Here is a 21,659-nt window from a genome sequence, read left to right on the forward strand (position 1 = left end):
AAATCCTGTAGATTCTTTACATAGAAATAATATCTTGCTGTAGAAGTACTGAATATTTAGCCAGATCAAATTTAAGAAAAAACCTTGAGTTTCATCACAAGCTGTTAAAGCTATTATATTGTAGTAGGTGACACCCCGTTTAACATCGACCATATTGTTAATAGTTATGGGATTTTATTGAATTAATGAGACTGTTATCATGTAGTAGAATGTCTTGCTGAGTTAATTGAAACTGCAGAGATTATATAAATGGTATTAATGAACTTTGACTGCCTGATGCCTCAGCTTTAATAAAGACTGCTTGGTGGGCTAAATGAACACAGGCAGATAAAAGAACAGGTTCAATTTTGTGAGCCTACAGGCTGTTGATGAAGAAAACTTCGTTACCTTTATTTTCAAATGGCTTGAGTTTGGAGTGCAGTGACTACTAACGATCCAGCAGGGATGAAGGCTTTGAGCCAGCAGAAGTGCTGACAGTGTAGGTGGGAACAAACTACACATTGTAGGAACCAAGAAGTATACTGACAGTACATTATTTTTTATTCGTCTTTGTCAAATTTACAGCATATTGAGTTTATGGTCATTCTATCTTGATAGTTCTCTTTTCCTTTAAAGATCTCTGTATATTTGCCACTTGGAATTATTAATCGGGTTTTACTAGTCTAGAATTGAAAGTAAAACCAACAATTTCTTCTAAGTCTGTTTAAGAAAATATCCCTAGTTTAGTTGCAACTCAACACTGAATTTATAAAAGGTTGTCTTAAATGGTATTCAGGGAATTCTTAATTTTCATTATACAAAGAGCACCTTTATTTATTGATATGAAATATTGAAATACGATTTAGTGTTATTCTTTTACGTTTTCTATATTTTAGTTCAACTTTCACCAATTTGTTGAGTGGTAGATATTTCATTTATTCAGTCACCTTCTATGTGCTGAGCCTGTAATGGATGCTGGGATTCTGTGTGTGTGTGTGTGTGTGTGTGTGTGTGTGTGTGTGTGTGTATACACATACATATCATTTACCACAATTTATAATTGTACTCACTTATGTGCTCATTTTATTATTTTGTATCTTGCTCTCTAGACTGAAAGCTCCATAATGGTTAGGAGCTTCATTTACTTTTTTGTTCCCAGCACATCATAGGTAGTTAATAAATAATTTTTGAAATAAATGAAAACTGATGATGTTTGAGCAAAGAGAGAATCTGGAGAGAGTAGTGTTGCAGAAACTAGAGGGAAGAGAACATTTAAAGAAGGTAGGAAGATGTATTTAAGCAAGAAATCTTTTTTATTAAATTAGCCATAATTAGTTAGAAAATACATTGAGGGAAAAAGACCCAGTTAGAAGATCACTGCCACCACCACCAACACTAAAAACCTAGTAACAAACCCAGTAGAAACTATGCAGCTCTGCAGATTTTAAGACTGGAAAATCTGGTATTCTAAAAATATGTTTTTTCTTCACATTAATTTTAGTGCAATGCCAATAAAAATTGCAGCATTTTGTTTAGCATTACATGTAACTAAATGATACTGAAGTTCACTTGAGTGAAAAAAATGTCAGAATAGGCAAGATAATTCTGAGAAAAAGAGTAGAGAATATGGAGGAATATAATATTTTACAGCTCGTTACACTAGTAAAGTTCCTTTTTAAAAAATTTTTTTCAAGCACACCTTTTCATTGGCTCCCAGAACCCTAATAAATAGCCCAAAAAGCAAAATGGGAAGACTCACCATCTCCTCTGAGATAGCCTTTATTTTTATTTTTATTTATTTTTTTTTGTGTGTGTGTGTGTGTGTATTAAAGTTCTTAACTAAGAATATATAACCCATGGGAATACCAGTAAAAGTCTAGAAAAAAATGAGAGCTAAATATTCAGTTTATGGTAAAGATGACATGTCAAAACTCTTGGAAGAAGACATCAAAATTAAAAGACAAATGATAAACATGGGCAAGTATTTGTAACAGAAATGACTAAGGGTTAATATACGGAATTGGAGAACTATTACAAATCATCAGTTTAAAGGAAACACTTTATTGGGAGAAAATGGCCAATTCATTAACCAAAAATGACCAATAAAATTTTTGTGTGCAATCTCACTAGCATTTAAATAAGTTAAAACAACAATTTGACTGAAACTTAACAGGATTATTTTGAAAATACTATAGGCATACGTGAGGATTTGTGAGATGGTGATTTTTATGCTTGAAAATGAGGGAGTTCTTTTTGATGGGTAGCATAATTGTGTATATCAGAGACTTTAACGAATGTCTTTACTCATTTACACAGAAATTCTACTTCTAGATACTTTATCCTAAGGTTAAAGAAAGAGGCCAAAAAAAAAAAAAAAATACCACAAGGATATCTATGACAGTTTTAATTTCCTTCCTTCCTTCCTTCCTTCCTTCCTTCCTTCCTTCCTTCCTTCCTTCCTTCATCCCTCCTTCCTTCCCTTCTATTTCTTCATACCTTCCTCCTTTCCTTTTCTTTTTTGTGTTTGCTTTTATGTAGTTTTCTAAATAAGTAGCTATTACTTTGATGATTAAAATTATGGTACTTGGTTTTGGGAATGACTTGAGATTATCCCAGGGGAATAAACCCCTCATGGTGATTTTAAAATGTACTTAGCAACAATTAATTCCATTATTTCTGGGTCTCTACAATGTTCTTCTAAAGCAGGGGTGTCCAAACTGAGGCCCGCAATCCATTTTTTATTGGCCTGCAGCAAATTCCAAAATTTATTTAGTTTACTTAAATAAACCAGGTGAGGCAATACGTACTTCACCTCAAGTGAGTGGCCCAGCTGTTTGTGTATTTTACTGCATATGGCCCTTGGTAAAAAAACGTTGAAAAAAGTTTGGACAGTCCTGTTCTAAAGAATAATCTTTTCAAGGTTTGTTTAGTAAGGAGATGTTTACCTGAAAAGGTTGAAGTGTTGTGTGGTGATTTGTCCCAAATCACAAGTAAATTATCAATGCAGCATAAATCAGTCTGTAGAAATGTCATTAACTCCTTCTAATCGAAGGCTAGAAGTAACTTATAAATGAACTCTGGTCGAGTTGGCTTTCATAATGTTTTGTGAGGACAGCTATAGTCCTAAAACTAGCACAGGGCCACTAGACTGCAGAACACTGTGTGACTGTCCTTCTGTCACAGTCAACCTTCCTTAATCCCACCAGCAAAAACCCTTTTCTTCTCTGCTGGCATATTTTATTTTATTTCCTATAAAGTTGGTGTTTTGTCTTATGTTTTTATAAAAGATAATCCATAGTTATTAAGCAAAAGGAAAATGACAATTTACTTTTTGAGGGAAAAAAGAGTGTAATCTATTTTGAACTTGCTAAAATATGTTTTTTGATGCTTAAGAGGGGAAAAAAATCTCAATTAACAAGGCAAGTCAGTATGTCGAATAACTTCTTTCCCCGTAATAATGGATAAGTAATACATTTTTATAATATCCTTTAAAGACAACTTAGTAGCTAGCGTACCTTTTCGTTCCTTACACATTTTCATATAAGTCACAGGTGAACACTAGTATAAGGAAAAAGAATAACATTGGTGAAATCATTATATAAATTGATAAGTAAACTTGTAGTCGAAATAGATAGGAAAAAACTTATGGTAGTCTTCAGATTAAACATGTTGGAAATCATATTTTAAAATCTTTGTTTTCTGTTATACCTGATAAAGGTTGTTTCTTTTATTATCTAACAGTTCCAGCTAGCTGACTTCAGCTCTTCCTAAACCTACAGACATCCTAATTTTGAGCCATTATATAATGAAAACATTGGCTGTAATTTACTTAGGTCTACAGTTCTTAGTTGCCCTTCTCACTGCAGATCTTTACACTGTAGCTCATGATTATAATTTGCATAAATGAAATTCATATTTATGAGTACAGATCTTGAAGCAACTGACAGGTGCAAGGTTGTCTACCATGCCAATTTATTGTTTGTTGTGTCATTTAAAAGAGAATTGCTCTCCATGTTTTAAAGCAGAATATGTGGTGTGGTTGACTTTGAATCAAAGTCTAAACGTAAATAAACTCTTATTTTGCAGCTTTTTATTTTTATGCTTTGCTGTGTAATGTGGAAATGTTGGTGGGTGGGGATCGGTTCAAGAAGCATTTAACTGGGGTTATTCTGTCCACTAGTGGACTCTAAGCATCCAACCCATTCCTTTCTCTTGCTCTTATGTTTCAGGGCATGCATGAGCTGTTAGCACCCATAGTCTTTATCCTCCACTGTGACCACCAAGCTTTTCTTCATGCCAGTGAGTCTGCACAACCAAGGCAAGTTTTTATATAAGCTCAATCTGCTGTAATCTTTTTTGCCTCAAAATCTTTTAAAGTGAAGTTACTTCTGTAAATTGTCAACATTTGGCTGATTGTTAGTTCCATTTAATAGTTGCAATCCTAGTTCAACTATGGGGGAAATTTGGAAACTTAAATGTCTTTGCAAATCTTCGATCTGTATCAAAGGAAGACATATAATGAATGGATCAAGAAGAAATTTTTGTGGTAATGGCAAAGTGCTGGAGATTGCTGGTCGTCATATATACCATCCTCTAATGACCCATTCTGTCACTGCAAGCTCCACGGGAACCTTATCTGTGAGATATTTTCTCCTCACCAGGTTTGACTCAGTGCAGTTCATAATAGGAGAACACTACCACCAAGGACCCTGGTTGCAACTAAACAAAAACGACTTCTCATGTTTTTGAAATACATTCATTTATTCTTTCCAGCAAATAACATTAGTCATTATATTTAACTTAAGATACTTGTTAGAATTTATTTTCTCACTTAAGATACCCTCACTGATGGATGGGCCACAGAGGCAGTGAGGAAGCATCTTAGGAATGGATTGCTATAGGTTTATAAAACTTTGTCAGTATTCCACAGGCTAGCCCATCTACATGCAGAAAGTTAAAAATAATGACACAGCATTTCATGTGTTTATATGATCTTTATTAATCAAATGCAGCCATCTGTTTTGCTGAACATATATTAGAGCCTTTGTTAAATTAACTTTTGTTTACTGTATTATAGATTAGTATTTTCTAGTTCTTTTGAGTTTTTCTAATCATACTGACTTTACTGGATCTGACTACAACCATGTTTTAACTGCCTTTGCTTTAGTTACTCTAAAGAATGATAAGGATGAGGTTAGTATTGGGATCCTGTTTTCAGGCCAGTTTTGTCTTTTTTAAAACATGCGTGCAGAATATACTTCACAAGAAAGTACAGATGATTGAAAATAGCTTTTAAATGAGTTACACATACTTGTATAGCTGTTTCAATTCACTAGAATGCAAAAGCAACACTAAAACTGATTTAGAAGAGGTGTTCTCTGATTAATTGATGTTAAAATATAGTAAAAATAGAAGCCATTAAAAGAAAATGTTTTGATATGGTATATTTGACCAGTAAGTATATGTTTTTTGTTTTGTTTTGGACAGTATGTGATAGATTTTGTGGAGTAATCAATTTATTCTACATCAGGCACATTCAAGGAATTTGTCACATTTATATGTGTTATTTGAAATAATTAGGTAGTTACCTCATTGTGGTATAGACATGGCAGCTAATATGTTTTTGGTCTTTATAAAAAGGATTTCATTTGTTATGGAGTTGTTCTTTTTATTTAAAAAGGCTCATGTGTTTTCATTTGCTTATTATATTAAAGTCAGCTTATGAGTATAGAATAAAGCAACCTTTATATCTCCTTCCATTAAAAAATTACATATTTTGATTGCATGTATTGCTTTTTTAAGTGAGGAAATGAAAACGCTCTTGAATCCTGAGTACCTGGAACATGATGCCTAGTAAGTACAGAAACTTTCTATTATTTTTATTTTTTATACCATCTTTACTTTAACAAAGGTTTAACAGCATTATGTTATTTTTCTAATTTTTAGTGCAATGTTCTCACAACTTATGGAAACTGCTGAACCTTGGTTTTCTACTTTTGAGCATGATGGTCAAAAGGTAAATTGTATTGTATAGGTCTTTTCAATATATTTGAGGGGACAAATAATTTCAACAACAGCGTATAATCAGAGAAATTATTTCTATAAAAAATATAAAAATACTCGTGGAATAAGATTAAATTGAGGATAAACCTTATCTCTGATGATGTTGGCAAATATACATAGGTAATATAAAAATTTTATATAAATATATAGAAACTTCTTTTATACATGTACATAATATCCATGCAATATAACTTCTTAAAATTATAAATTTTTAATAAGTGCATTTTTCTATTTAATCTGATGCTATCCTAGTAAGTTCATAGATACATTGTTAACTGAAGTGCATAAATTCTGTATCAAGTAGATTGTTTTACTTTTACCAACGTGTGACTATTAAATTTACACATTTAGCATCAATACTGTTTATCCTTATTCTGTCTTATGTTTCAACTATAATTTTTATTGTGGACATACTGTGACATTGACCTTTTTTAAAGTATACAACTCTGTGCGTTTTAGTACATTCACAAGAATGTGCAAACATCCCCACATCTAATTTCCAAACATTTTCATCATTCCCAAAGGAAGTCCCTACCAGTACCTTCCCATTTTTTCCTCCTCAGAGCCTCTGATATCACTAATCTACTTTTGATTTCTATTTACTTGCCTATTCTGGACATTTCATATGAATGGAATTATATAATGTGTGGCCTTTTGTCTCTGGCTTCTTTCACTTAGCATAATGTTTTCAGGGTTCATCCATGTTATAGCATGTTTCAGTACTTTATTCCTTTTCATGGCTGACTAATACTTCATTGTATGGGTATATCACAGTTTGTTTATCTAGATATCAATTGATAGACTTTGGGTTCTTTTCATTTTTTGCTTGCTGTGAACATTTAATGTACAAACTTTTGTATGAACATACGTTTTCAATTCTCTTGACAGAGAAGTGGAATTATATGTTATTTTAAACAAAAATGTGCTATCTTAGAGATCATTATGATTTTTTCATTTTTATTGCTCAATATTAGAAAAATTGCATTCTAGCAAGGGATGTTAAGAGTTTTGGGCATATTATTTTTTATACGATTAATTTCTTTTATATTGGTATAATTGATTGCATTCTGGTTAGAAACCATGTATTACTCAGTCACTTCATTCCATCTCTTAAAAAATGAAATGGATAATTAATGCTTTTTATGCCTTTTGGTCTAGGTCAGGGCAAAATAATGCCTGTAAGTTAATTTGGCCTGCCATCTGTTTTTGTACAGCTTATGACTTAAAATGGCTTTTACATTATTAAATGGCTGAAAAAATATAAAAAGAAGAATATTTTGTAACATATGAAAATAATATGGAATTCAGTTTCCATGCCCATCAAAGAAGTTTCATTGGGATATAGCCACGCCTGTTTGTTTACTTATTGTCTGTAGCTGCTTGTTTATTCCAACAGCAGAGTTGAGTAGTTGTAACACAGACTGTATGACCTGTCAAGCCTAAAATATTTGCTGTCTGGCTCTTTACAGAGATAGTTTGCCGACCGCTAACCTAGGAGATAAAATCTCCCTTCAGCAATATATAAACATGATACATTCTGTAATGGTTATTAAAGGTGAAACTTGCTGTCACCGTATGTGATGAAATACATTATGTTTTGGAACAATAACTTTATATTCTCGGGAAGTGATTTGATGAAGTCATAGACTTATGTGAACATGAAAAATTTGAGCGGAGAATATTTGAATACATTTAAAACAGGGATCATGATTATTTCATGCAGTGGTCATTTTGTATTTTATAACTTATTCTCAGTATCTGAGAAACTAAATGATAAAAATGTGAATGATAAACATTTTTCAGTTTTACCAATTCATGTTGATATCACTGAGTCAAGTTCATGAAAATGGCTAAGACAACATAAAGACACTTATTTTATCAAGGAACACATAGATGTGACCTCTGAGCATTTATATTAATTACTTGCCTACATAATGAGTAATATATTCCTAAAATGCATGTCTAGTGAATCACTTTTTAATTCTCTCCTTTTTATTCTATTTCATGATTCTATCACTTTTCTAAAAGAAGTTCAAGAAATTAATACACCACTCCCTCATTCAGTTCTTCCAGTTTCTTTGAGAATTCATTTATATCAGTATGCATGATGCCTATTTCAGCAGACATATTTTTCATAAGACTTTCTTGATGAAGATAGCAGTGCATTGGTTTACATAATGGCATAAAATCATTATGTCGTTGCATGCCTGTAACAGTTTGTGGACTGGCTCTGATCTGTAGGACACATTTTGAGTACTGCTTAAAAAATGGTTGAAAAGATTTTCTAGTTTTATTGGTAGTTGTAGCTTTTCTATTTGTTAAATGCAAATGGAATTCTTTATTATGATAAGACATCCTGATGATACGGAAGTATTTTACACTAACTCTAGCTTCTCTTTTGATTTTACTGTTTAGCATTTAAGTGACCCTGAGTATTTGAGTTTCTTAAATTTAAGAGATTTTGTTATAAGTATTCTGAGCGCAGGGGAAATCTTTTCAAACTGTAGTTTATATATAAGTCTTAGACTACACATGAGTTTCTATTAAGCATTTGAAAAATGGACTACATATGAAATTGCTTTAATGACAACTCATTCTATTCAAACTAGAAATTGATTATATGATTTCATTAAGTTAGACATTTTTAAACAGGTTGATTTAGGATCAGTTCTCTCCAGTGATTGTATCTCTATAGAAGTATGTCTATTCCAAATCTTTAGAAGAAGACTAGATATAGTGGTCTGTTTTCTGTGTGATGCTTAGAAACCCTGTCTGAGCTCAGTGCCACCACCCAAAACTGCCTGGTATTTAGGGCACACAAGATTCTTCAGTAAAAGAAAACCACCATGACCAAAATGCATAAAATGTTAATTGCTTGTTTTTTGAAGGAAATTTAGCTTCACAGTAATCAATATCTTTTGACTGTAAATAGTATCTTACAATTAACATGAACTCCAAAATAAAGTTATTTCAATTTAATATCAGTAGAAAAATAATTTAACAAGAATTAAAATATTTTTTAATTTGAACAGAATATGAAATATTACAAAATCAGAAAAAGGTGTCTTGGATATATCATTTTTATAATAAATGACAATAGTATAGAGGTATCCTTTTCTCCTATTCATATAAATTAACACAAACTAATTGAATCATAAAATTATTATGGATTTATATCCCGCAGACCTAAAGACACTAGGGCAGACAGTGTAGGAAGTACAAAGGACTGCATTTTTTTTCCCTTTATTTATTTTTTTTATTAGTTGCAGGTGTACAAAACAACATAGTGATTAAAGATTATATACTTCACAAAGGATAACCCCAATAAGTCTATTACCCATCTGACACTGTACATAGTTATTACAATATTACTGACTATATTCCCTATGCTGTACTTTTCACAGCCCCATGACTATTTTTTTTTAATTATAGTTGACATTCAATATTACTTTATATTAGTTTCAGGTGTAGTGGTTAGACATTTATATAATTTATGAAGTTATCCCCCCAATAAATCTAGTACCCACCTGACACTATACAGAGTTTTACAATATTATTGACTATATTCCCCATACTATACTTTACATCCCCATGACTATTTTGTAACTACAATTTGTGCTTCTTAATCCCTTCACCTTTCTCACCCATCCCCCTCACCTCCATCCTATCTAGTAACCATTGTTTTGTTCTCTGTATCTATGAGTCTGTTTCTGGGTTTTTTTTTTTTGTTCATTTATTTTGTTCTTTAGAGTCCACATGTAATTGAGATCATATGGTATTTATCTTTCTCAGTCTGACTTATTTCACTTAGCATAATACCCTCTAGATCTATCCAAGTTGTAGCAAATGGTAAAATTTCATTCATTTTTATGGCAGAGTAATACTCCATTGTATAAATGTACCACAATTTCTTTAGTCATCTGTTGAGCATTTTGGTTGTTTTCACATCTTGGCTATTGTAAATAGCACTTCAGTGAACATAGGTTTGCATGTATCTTTTCAAATTAGTGTTTTGAATTTCTTTGGATAAATACCCAGGACTAGAATTGCTGGGTCACAAGGTAGTTCTATTTTTAATTTTTTGAGAAACCTCCCTACCGTTTTATATAGTGGCTGTAACAATTTATAATCTATCCATCAGTGCCCGAGGTTTCTCTTTTCTCCACATCTTTGCCAGCCCTTGTTTGTTGATTTATTGATAATAGCCATTCTGACAGGTCTGAGGTGATGTCTCATTATGGTTTTTATTTGCATTTCTCTGATGATAGGACTGCTTTTCTTTTTAAGACTTGAAATGATCCTGGAAAGACAGATGGAACTCCTTCCAGGAAATTTTTCCTCACACTAACACATGTTCCTCCTCGCCTCTGCTTTCTGCCAGCCTGATTAGTCACCGTTTTCTGTGGAATTCTAAGTTATTTTCGCTGTGATCTTCCCTTCCAGACTACGAGGGCAAGAACTTTAACTCCTTTATCTTTGTGCTCCTGAATATGGTCCAGTGATGCAAAGATGATATTCTTCTTGAAGAGCTCACAGTTTAGGAGGCAGAGAAGTAGAAAAGGACACTGTGGTAGTATAGAAGAAGATAGTGAAACAGGACCTGGCACTGGAGCCAGATCTCTAAATATACTTGGGAGCTCCTCAGTGGGAACGCTGGGGAGGGGATAATTCCAGGTACAGAATGGTATCCCCGGGATCTCTGGAAGTGAGAGTTGAGGCCATCCAGATAATGAAAGGCCTTATTGACCTGGCTAAAGAATTTGGGATGTTGTTTTTTTTTCCCCCTGAATAGAAATGATGGAGAGCTATTAAAAATGTTTAAGGAGATCAATTTGGCATAACGTAATATCTGTGTCAGGTAGATTACCAGGCATTTGGAAGGTGGATTTAAAAGCAGACCAGTTAAGAGGAAAGAAATGGTTAGGGCCCCAAATCAGGTTGTTACAGAGGGCTGTAGAAGAGGAGACATGTAAGAGTCCCCTGAGTGGTTCTGAAGAGCTAAAATTGGCAAACTGGGTATTCTTAATGGAGAATGGGTTGAGGTAGGCATGCGGAAAGGATGAAGGTGTATTTGAGCAGAGGCTGATGAACGTAGCTGTGGGCCTGCTGAATTAGGGGCCTTTTTGGCAATCTAAGATTCCGTGCCAACATTTGAATGTATGAGAGGCACTCAAGAGACTTCTAGGTTATGAACACAGATTAAGTCTTTGGAAAATGGTTTTGATTGAAGCACTGTATATGACTGAGATCACTCAGGGAATAGCATATAAGTAGAGAATAAAACTAAGACCGGAACTGTGTGAAAAAGCAACATTTGTGAAGCAGAAACAAGAATTAAGCTAGAGAAGTAGACTGAGAATGAGTACTAAGTAGACAATCATGAGAGTGATGCAATAAAACCCAGTTTTAGAGAGAGGTAGAAATTGAAGCCAACATCAGAAGGAAAGTCAGAAATAATATATGCGAGGAAGTCATCAGATTTGAAAGGATAGCTGAAATGCACATGAAAGCATTACAAGGAGTTGCAGATACATCTTCCATAACATGGATATGGGATGGCAAGAGGAGAAGTTGTAGTTGGCCCACATAAATTGTTTTTGTTTTTAAGTCAGCTATCCTTTTGGTCTGGAGAGTTTTAAAATCTTTTCTACTCAGCTATCTTTATCAAAGGACAGTTAGAGAACCTCTTATTTTCTAGTACATAGATAACGTCTCTTAAAATATGTATATCATTTTTGGCACCCTCTGTATTTATTTTCTGTCTCATGGCACTCTGTACCTTTATTTTCTGACTTCTTTGTAGTTTTGAGAGCTCAGATTAAAACAGTTTTCATGTACTGTTTTTCACCTTTAAGTTTTATTCCACAAGAAATATATTTCCTTCAGAGTAATCCATGTAGGTCCTGTGGCTTAGACAAACTGACCATGGACAAATAGATCAGTGGCCACCACTACCTCTAGCCAAAATTATCTTGTAATCCATAATATCACCAGAGAAAGCGGTCAAGGGGATACAGGTAGACAACATTTTAGACAGTGTTTCCTAGTCTTTACTTTGAGCACAGCCATGTATATGATGGTGATCAGCATATGATTCCACATTATAAGCATTTGTCATAAGATGATGAAAGTGGTTGCTTCCTATTTAAACTCCCATTGATAAATGTATTCAAGAATTATGTCCATACATTTGTTAATTTCATGTTGCAGTAACACGTGTTCCATTTTTCCTATTTTCAGGGGAAAGAAACACTGATGCCTCCCATCCCCTTCGCTAGACCACAGGATTTAGGGCCCACAATTGCTGTTGTTACTAAAGTCAACCACATCCAGGATCACCTACTGAAGAAGCATGATATCGAGCTTTACATGCACTTGAACAGACTAGAAATTGCACCACAGATATATGGGTTGTAAGTACTAACATTCAAATTTCAGCTACATCATGATTTATGATGGTTTCTATATGTCTCAAAGAACAAGAACTGTTCCCGCTCCATTTTATTTCATGTCTCTCTTGTGTCCTACGTGCCAGGCTCTGTGCTCATGACTTTCACATATATATTTCATCTAATACTCTCACCAAGCCTGTTAACTGAGTTGTTACCCTTTTTGTTATGGAGGAAGAAATTAAGGCTTATGCTAAGTTTATAGATATTAAACAGTGAAGTCATAATTCAGATCCAAGCAGGATAGGCTCCACAATCTGCAGAGCCCAGTGCAAAATAAAAATGAATGGCCCCTTTTAAAAAAAAATAGTAGTAAGAATTTCAAGATGGCAATAGCAGATCATTAAACCAAGCAGTTTAAGAAGTACAGAGTTGCACAGGTCATACACACATGAAGCCAGCCCTGAACCCGAACAATCCTTTAAGATATCCATGTTCTTTCCCTTTTATTGTGTGTTTTTCTGCTCGGCCTTCAGAAGTGCATTTCGAAAATTAAAATCAATGTTTCTCACAGTGAACATGATATGTTAATCTTCTTCAGCCATACAACCTCTGTAGCATGCTATCATAGCAGAAGAATAGGGAGAAGTCACTCCTTAGGGTGTGTGTGTTTGTGTGTGTGTATTGATTCAGTGGCTTATAAGGTGAGTAGGCAAATTATAAAGATAGCGGTTTTAATAAATATGAATTAGTTGAGTAGTACTACAGACAGCAGAAGGATCCTTTATATTGAGACAATAGAACATTAATATCTTGTTCTGAGCAGTTCCTTGGTAGATATTCCCTGCAAATCCCATCTCTCAGGTAGAACATGGAAAATTGAAAAGATATCATTGAGATGTACATAGTAGATGCTCAATAAATATGAATTCATTATTAGGATTGCAGAGAATCTCAAATAAGTCAAAGCTTTAGCACCAGAGCGGAGACCAATTTATTTAGTTCAAAGAAAACATTATCAATGAGTGTTTTCTTTATGTTCTCATGTTACACTGAGTCTTTCACTAATAATAATTCAGTTGCCTTTCTTCTCTGGAACCCCTGACAAGTAATTGATGACGTCATGCTTTTCTATTTTTAATGGTACTTGTTTTCATTTCTGTGACTTAAGCTTAACTTCATCATTGAGAGCAGTTCTACCATTCCCACTGGGAATGAGAAAGTTATGGGTAATGTGGATATTGGCAATACTGTAGATTTATACTTTTAAGTCTAGCTAATATGTTTGTGTTTACAGATGTAAAAATTTATTTTAAAATAGCTAGTGGCAAGGGTAGGAGTTAAATTCTGTATTCCTTAGTACTGTGAACTCAAAGAATTGGTTTATTCAAATACAAAAACCCATTTACACCCTCAAAAATTTTTTGCTAAAGTCTAGAAATTGGTCTTAAATATTGGGGAAAGAAGTTAATGTTGGACATGTTTATCATTTTTTTGAAATGCTTTATTGCTCGTTACCCAAGCTGGTGCTTTACGTCGCAGTGGTGGTGTATGGACGTGGGTGCAATGGCTTCTAACCATTGTGCTCCAATTTCCTTTTAGGATGTTGGTTTCCATCAGCTTACTCTTCATCGTAATGATTCATAGAGCTTCTTTGACATCTGCCTAGTACCTTCCCAGGAAAATTCCATGATCCATGACATAATTTCTCTTAATCCTTTCAGTTTTATTTTTTAGCAGTACTAACAATACCAAGGCTTGCAGTGACCACAGCTAACTTATGTATCCCATTATTTTTTGTGTAGAATCTCATGTACAGTATCTAAAATATATATATATATATTTAAATATCTTTGAAGAAGTCACTCATTCTCTTAATTGGTCTGTACTACCTTTTATAGTACAAAGATTTTTCTTACTCATTTCATTTATTAAATTTTCTTTTTTTATTTGTGGGGCATGTGACAGGTCAGTGTGGTTTTATTTTCTCATCTTTATGCTATCATAAGCTATGCTTCTCCACAGTATATTTCCTGTTGATAACTGTGAAATCTTTGGTGCCAAAGAGTAATATTAGTACAATACTAAATAGCTGTTAGAAGCACAGACTTTGGAATGAAACGGACTTGTTTACCCATTTCGAGCTTTGGTTTCTTTATCTGTGAAATGGAAATGAAAAAGAATAGTACCTACTTCATAGAGAATTAAATCGTAATGTGCAAATGCCGTAGTGCTCAGTATACACCAAACATTAAACATATGTTTGGTAATGCTTTTGTCATCATTATCTGTCATTCCCATTACTTAATAAGAATAGCATGGCTCTGTGACTGTGGTGAGTTATGTGATTCATGAACCCTTCCAGCTCTGGCTTTGGCTTTCTAGTTTTCTTCACTAAAGCATATGGTATTCTTGAAAGTAGAAACATAATATTATAGCTGTCCTTTAGACCAGTGCTTCTGAAGAGATAATATAGAACTTTAAAGTAAACTTTTAGAAACAGATCATAGCAATTTGGCACAGTAATTTTATGTCCTTGAACCTAATAAGTATTGTAGGTCTGTATCTCATTGAAGTGAATTGAAATATTTTGTTCTATATCATAGAAGTAATGTTAATCTAAATAATTGTTGATGCTACTCTCTGTTCCTGTTGGAAGTTGATAATATTCAATATTAATACTTGAAAATAGTTAGTTACAGTTTGAGTAAATTCTCATCAAGTGGACAAATATAAACTAATCACTTTTCAGTTAATAAAACTTACTCTTCCTCAGGATCACATTGGAATCCATAATTGCATTATCTAAAATGCACCTTTGCATGCCAACTCTTTTTTACAGAATTTTTATTTTTAAACAAAAATATTTTCTTATATACTAAAATGTTCTGACAAAATTAGAAAACAATATGATAAAAATGTCAATAATGAATGCGCCAAGGAAAAAATGTTATCAATACAATTCTATAAAATGGGGAGTAAATCATAAATTATGTTTACATGATGTAGAAAGTGTTAGCAAAGTGAAATTATACTCCATTTTAGTGCAGGTTTCTAATTTTAGTCAATCTTTAGCAGTTGCATAATACATTGAAATTTATTTAAATCTGCTTTCTAATATGCTTATAATTATCACTAAGAAAAAGATTTTGCAATTACTCTATTTTTAAAAGTAGTTTTTGTTTTTCTTTTTGTAAGATAATATATTTGAAAGTCTCCTGATGTAGCAGATGTGCCATATGTAAATATATTTGTTTGCATTTTGCTAATACATTTATTTAACAACATTAGAATTAATAATTAGTATAGAAATCTTAATTGTACTAACATTGGCTAAAGTCATTCCAAATTAGCTTATCTTAATTTTAAATAAGTTGATATTTATCTTGAAATATAGGACTAAGGACCCATGATCTTGAATGTTATATAATAATTTGCTTATTCATGATGTTTTATGTGTATAAGTGCTTTATCTCTTGGGTAATAGTAGTTGGTTTTTCTGTTAGGAAATGTTAAATCAACTTGCTATTTAGGTTAAACAAAGTTGTTTTGACATTAAATATTCAATACTTGTAAGTGGTATTATAAAGTAATATTTCCTCAAAGTAATTTACATTGTGTTTTTCATTAACTTTATGAACAATTACTCCTGTTTCACTTAGAATGAAGTTTCTCTTGCTTTAATTCGGATAATTAACATCTTGAGTTGTCTTTGGTTTGCCAGTTACTGGTATTAGACTTTTTAAAAATTAAGTTGTGTAGGGGCCTATCAATGCACGCTGACTAATTTTCAAAGTAAAACACTGACTACATTATATCTGACTTTCCAAAGGTAATTTCTAAGAGTTTTTTTTTGTGCGTTGTTTTTTTGGGGGGCAGGGAGGTTGGTATCTTTGTTTTTACTACGAGAACAAGAATTTCCTTTTATTTTATCACTTTGGGATTGTTTTTGTGCAAAAGCCTCTAAAATAGTAGTTTTATGATTCAATCCCTGAGAACATACTTGTTGTGAGTCCAAAAGACCATTAATCATAACAGATTCGATATAAAGATTCAGTATTGTTTTCACTTAGTACTATAATACTGTTTTCTTAAAAGACCAAAAATTAAAGTTTAAAAATAACAATTTTAGCTAGGCCAGAGTAACTGTGTTTTATGATCACCCTTAAATATATTGAATCCGTATATTTTTGACTACATGTTATACTTTGATATAAATAGAATACATAATAAGCATCTGTGGGATATGCAATTAATGTCACTTTTGAGGAAAGACCCTCATTACACACTTGGGCTTTGGCATTCTTAAATTATGAGCTCTTTACAACACTCATGGGATAAATTCTATATCTTCCAAATGTTTATTATACATCTTGCATTTCCCTTATTTCCTATTTTCTGGATTAGCAGTTGTTTCACTGTGGTGGTTTATAGGAATTTAATTGGGGAGGTTCTTGAGTATTGATAAATAACCTGCTAAATTTTGTGATATAATTTTAAAATGTTTATAAAACAATGTATTTGTTCTAACACATGTCACAATGTAATTATGTATGACTGCTAAGTTTTTTAAAATCTATATTTTAAATACAAACATATTGTAAAAAATGTAACTCTCAGTCATTAAAGTCAGTATTACCCACCTTCAAAATTCTCTCAACAGTTGAAGCAAAAAGCTTCCTATTCTAAACACAGTTAATGATTGAAGTATTCTTTTCTATTCAGTGAGATTTCTTATATGTTAAATATAAAAACCAGAATGAGGGATTAGAAGGTGAAGATCCAATGATACCTTGTTGTCATATACCACTGGATAGTGCCCTAGAATTACTCCTGTTGAAAACCCTGTTATTTTCCCTTCTGTATGAAGAATGATCAGGATTAAGAATTATGGGGAAGAATAATAAAGTATTTGAAATAATGATTAATAATTGTTAATATACTAATGGCTTTACATAGATTGTCTTATTTATCCTCATAGCACATTGGGGTACGTACTGTTATTATCTCCAGTTTTTAGATGAGGAAATTAAGGCTTATAAAGGCTTAATTTAGAGCGACCACCTACCAAGATTTTGAGCCAAGCTTTGAACTGTTAAGCCTCTATTCACACTCCATTTTGACTACATCTGTGAACATGGTAGAAAACTAAGGCACCCACAGGGACTATGTCAGATTGCACCATGAACCAAACTCAGGGTGACTAGATAAGCAAAAACAAAACAGAATAAAACAAAAATCAAACAAAAATAACAGGCAGGTTTTTTGTTTTTTGTGTTTTTTTTGATCACTACTATTGATCACAACAGGCAGGTCTGATCATTACTAATAAGGCCTAGAATCCGAAGAGCCTTGTTAGTAGTGATCAGAAGCCACCCTGGTAGGGAGGAAATGGAAAATCAAGTGCAATGGAGAGACCCAACCATAGCCATGCCAAGAATTAGGGAAAAAAGAGCTCAGGACCTTCCACGTAGAGAGAGGTGCCAGCAGCAAAAGTATGCTAAAATGAGAAGTCATTGCCTAAGACCTAAGTCTTGTCCAGGGCCAGCACAGTAAGTCCTTACTTAAAGTTGTTGATAGGTTCTTAGAAACAGTAACGTTAAGCAAAACAACAGGTAACAAAACCAATTTACAGAAGGCTAATTGATAGAAGCAAAAGTTAAGTTCCTATGGCATATTTCTGGTCACAAAAACATCACCAAACTTCTAAATACAGACTCCAAACACTTCTATTATTAAACATTCAAAGAAATGTGAGTTACACATACATTTAAGAAAGATTAATGAAAACAAAGAAAATTATTTTCCAACCCACTTATTTCAGTTCAGGGTCACGGGTGGCCAGAGCCTACCCTGGCAGCTCAGGGCACAGAGCGGGAACAACCCTGGGCCAGACCTTTGATCATAGGGCCACTCAGACAAACACACCCACCGTCACTCAGAGTGGGACAATTTAGACACGCCAGTTCACCTAATGTGCACATCTTTGGGATGTGGGAGGAAAACGGGATACCCAAAGGATACACACGTAGACATGGGGAGAACATACAAATTCCACACAGTCAGTGACCCTGGCTGAAAATTGATTTTTTTTTCTCATCAACCTAATGAAATAACATGAACCAAGCGATGTTATTCAAAGACCTGCTGTACTCACTTTATTTAGGTCAGGCTGCTGGATAGAAAAAATTAGGAAGTGGGGAGGAGTAGGAGTGATTCTGTTATCTTAATCTTAAACTTGACCTACATAAAGAGTTAACTGATGAGATGGAAGAAGCAGAATCTGTACTGACAAAGTAATCATGAATTTTAAGATTAAAAAAAGGCCAAGAAGGAAGGTTGTACCCAGTCACACATGTACAAGTTTAGGACAGGTGCCATCCACATGCCTTTCTAGGTAAAAATATACTCTTCCCACTGCAAAGTGGATGAAAAGTAACTAAAGCAAGAGGAAAGCAGGTCTTAAAGGACTGCTTGAAAGCAATGTGACCAATAAGAAGATATGGTTAGGTGTGTATAACTGAATGCAATTGTCAAAAATAATGATCTGTAAAACATTATTTGGATAGTAGAAATATTTAAATCTAGTGAATAATTCAAAGTGGGAAAGAAGTATAAAAGTTTACATTATTCATTAGCACACATGGAGGAAATCAAATATATTTTTTTCACTTATATTTCTAATCACTTAATATTTTTCGTTTTATGAAATTCCTGTGAAATAGTAGCTATGCAATAGGATTATGGAGGTGAAATGAAAAAGAAAATCATGTAGGACAGAGTCCTTGGCACATTGTAAACACTCAGTAAGATGTTCATTGTTACTAACTTTTATGTTCCTGACTAAGTCTCACTGTGTAATAATAATAACAGGAATGCTTGCTTACAAAGGAAACTGTAACAAGATGACAAATAATACTGTCAAGCATTAGGTATGACACTATATAGAAATGCTTTAAGCCTCCGAATAAAAGACAGAGATTCTCTATTGGTTTATAGACAAAGTCCAGCTCTCTGCTACTTAAAAAGAGATATCTAAAATAAATTGATACGGTTTGATAAAAGGAATACAGAAATGGCAATAGTAATATCAAAAAATATATACTTTGAAACCAAAGCATTGAAAGAGTATTCTTTATTAACAAAACATTCAATTATAATAGCCTTGAATTTTGGTACGATCTTTAACAGCAAGGAGTTTGTCTGTCTTGTTCATTAATATATCATACATGCCTCCTTGACAGAACCTGGAACATGGTAAGCATTCAGCAAATATTTTTGAATGGATGGATCAATGGGGAGGAGGTGAAAACAAAGGAAGGAAAGATCACAAACCAATTATATAAAGAACTGAGTATTCAAAATATAAAAATTTTGCAAAATTTTCTATTTTGAGGAACATCAACTAGTATTAAAAAATTAAGATTCTAAAGAATGAATAGAAAAATACACGCAGCTATAACAATCTTCCAGTGACCATGATTTTCTAAGAAAACTAGCAGTGGAAGACATTTTAGAGGGTAAGTTTGAAATTTGACTACCCCAGAATTTTACACCAATATAATTCAATGCAAAGACAAATGTGTGTTTTTTATTGCAACACATAAAAATATTTGTATTCTTTACATATAATAAACCCTTAAAACTAGTAAGAAGTCACTTACGTCTGAATATTGTCAAGAATACAAGAAAACTAGAGTAGATTTTGAGTAAAATGAAGTGAGGTAATCCCAGGACATCAGAACCCTTATGTGCCAGGCTAAAGACAACGTAGATCTGTGCTGTCCAATAAGTAATAGCCCCATGTAGCTATACATTTTAAATTAATTAGAATTAAATTTTAAAATATAGTTCGTCAGCCACATGTGGCTAGTGGCAACTCTGTTGGACTTCACAGATATAGAACATTCCAGTCATTATAGAAAATGCTGTTGGGCAGCACTGGTTTACATCTTTATTCTGTGGAAACGGAGGGGTGTGGCATCGAAGCATAGTTGTTTTATGACCATATCTGTGGTTTAGAAGAATTGCACTGGTTACACAATGGTAAAGAGATTGAAGTGGGAAGTAAGACTGGGGGAGCAGTGATTAGCTGCAAAAATAGTAACTTCTGTATTCTAGAAGAGAGGTGAGGGTGGCCTGAAACAAGGTAAAAGCAGTGAGGACAGAGATAAGTGTAAATAAGTTGTTAGAATTGTCGGGACTTGTAATAAATTAAATATGGGAGTGAGGGAGAGGGTAGAATTAATGTTTAGTTGGACAGCAAGATCAGTGATGGTAAAAAATCACAGAGAGAATGATAAACTTCAAGGGAAAGAAGAATTCAGTTAGGGATGTATTGAGTTGGGAGTTTTTGTGGGATCATGGATAGATAGTAGACAACTGAATTATGATTCTGGAGCTTTGGATAGAGATTTGGAAATATTCGTTTGAAAATCCACGTGCTACATGATTGAAATTGCTAGTGAAGTGACACAAGGAGAGGACAAAGATCAATTCCTAAAAACATCTACCCACGTGTAACTGACTTTTGAGAAGGTAAAGCATTAAATGATTTGGTCTAATTGGCTTTTAAAGTAAATCATTGTTGTTTATGTGTTTAAGAGAGGATAGACTAGAGATAAGGATACCACCTAAGAGGGTTTTGCAATTGTCTGGGTGAGAATTGCTGGTAGCAATGGAAAAGATGCAGCTTGAAGAAATATTTTACAGATACAATCTATGATTTAGTACTTACCCGATACATTTACATTATAAGACTTTTAAATACAATGGCTTATGAACTTTGAGAAACCAGTGATTTCCAATATGATCTTGGACTGCTGTCACTAAAAGAAGCTGTAATTCTATATTTAGAAATGCACTGTTTATATAGACCAGGATTATTTTTTTCTTATTATTTCTAAAATTCTGCCCAGGGTTTGAAATTTCTTCCAATCAAATGGCTTCTTCCACTAGTGGTTTGGAGTCTCATAAATATATTGGACTAGTGAAAACAACCAAAAAACAAATGATGGCATTTTCATTTAATGTATTTGAATAGCTTTAAATGCTTCCAAAATATCTAGCTTCTACAAAGAATATTTACAATGAATGTCAACATGTTTCCAAAATATATAGCATATAACTTTTTATCATAAATTTTTTAGTTCTGCAACTAAGATTCCATTTATTAAATTGTATGTTTGTTAAAACAGTTCATTTATTAAAGATGAATATGTTTTCTAA

At 33.2% G+C, this 21,659-nt stretch overlaps 1 protein-coding gene across 2 annotated transcripts in view; it reads left to right on the forward strand.

Annotated features, from left to right (window-relative positions):
• TBC1D5 (TBC1 domain family member 5) overlaps window positions 1-21,659 on the forward strand; it is a 490,620-nt gene that overhangs the window by 296,504 nt on the left and 172,457 nt on the right. For both annotated transcript variants that reach the window (XM_019726007.3, XM_074312797.2), the window contains exons 11-14: window positions 4,209-4,297; window positions 5,782-5,832; window positions 5,926-5,995; window positions 12,283-12,455. In XM_019726007.3, coding sequence (XP_019581566.3) covers window positions 4,209-4,297; window positions 5,782-5,832; window positions 5,926-5,995; window positions 12,283-12,455 — 383 coding nt within the window. The remainder of the gene's footprint in view (window positions 1-4,208; window positions 4,298-5,781; window positions 5,833-5,925; window positions 5,996-12,282; window positions 12,456-21,659) is intronic.

The sequence above is a fragment of the Rhinolophus sinicus genome, chromosome 5 (genome assembly GCF_057876585.1).
Source record: "Rhinolophus sinicus isolate RSI-liver-muscle chromosome 5, RSI-T2T, whole genome shotgun sequence".
Lineage (NCBI taxonomy): Eukaryota > Metazoa > Chordata > Mammalia > Chiroptera > Rhinolophidae > Rhinolophus > Rhinolophus sinicus.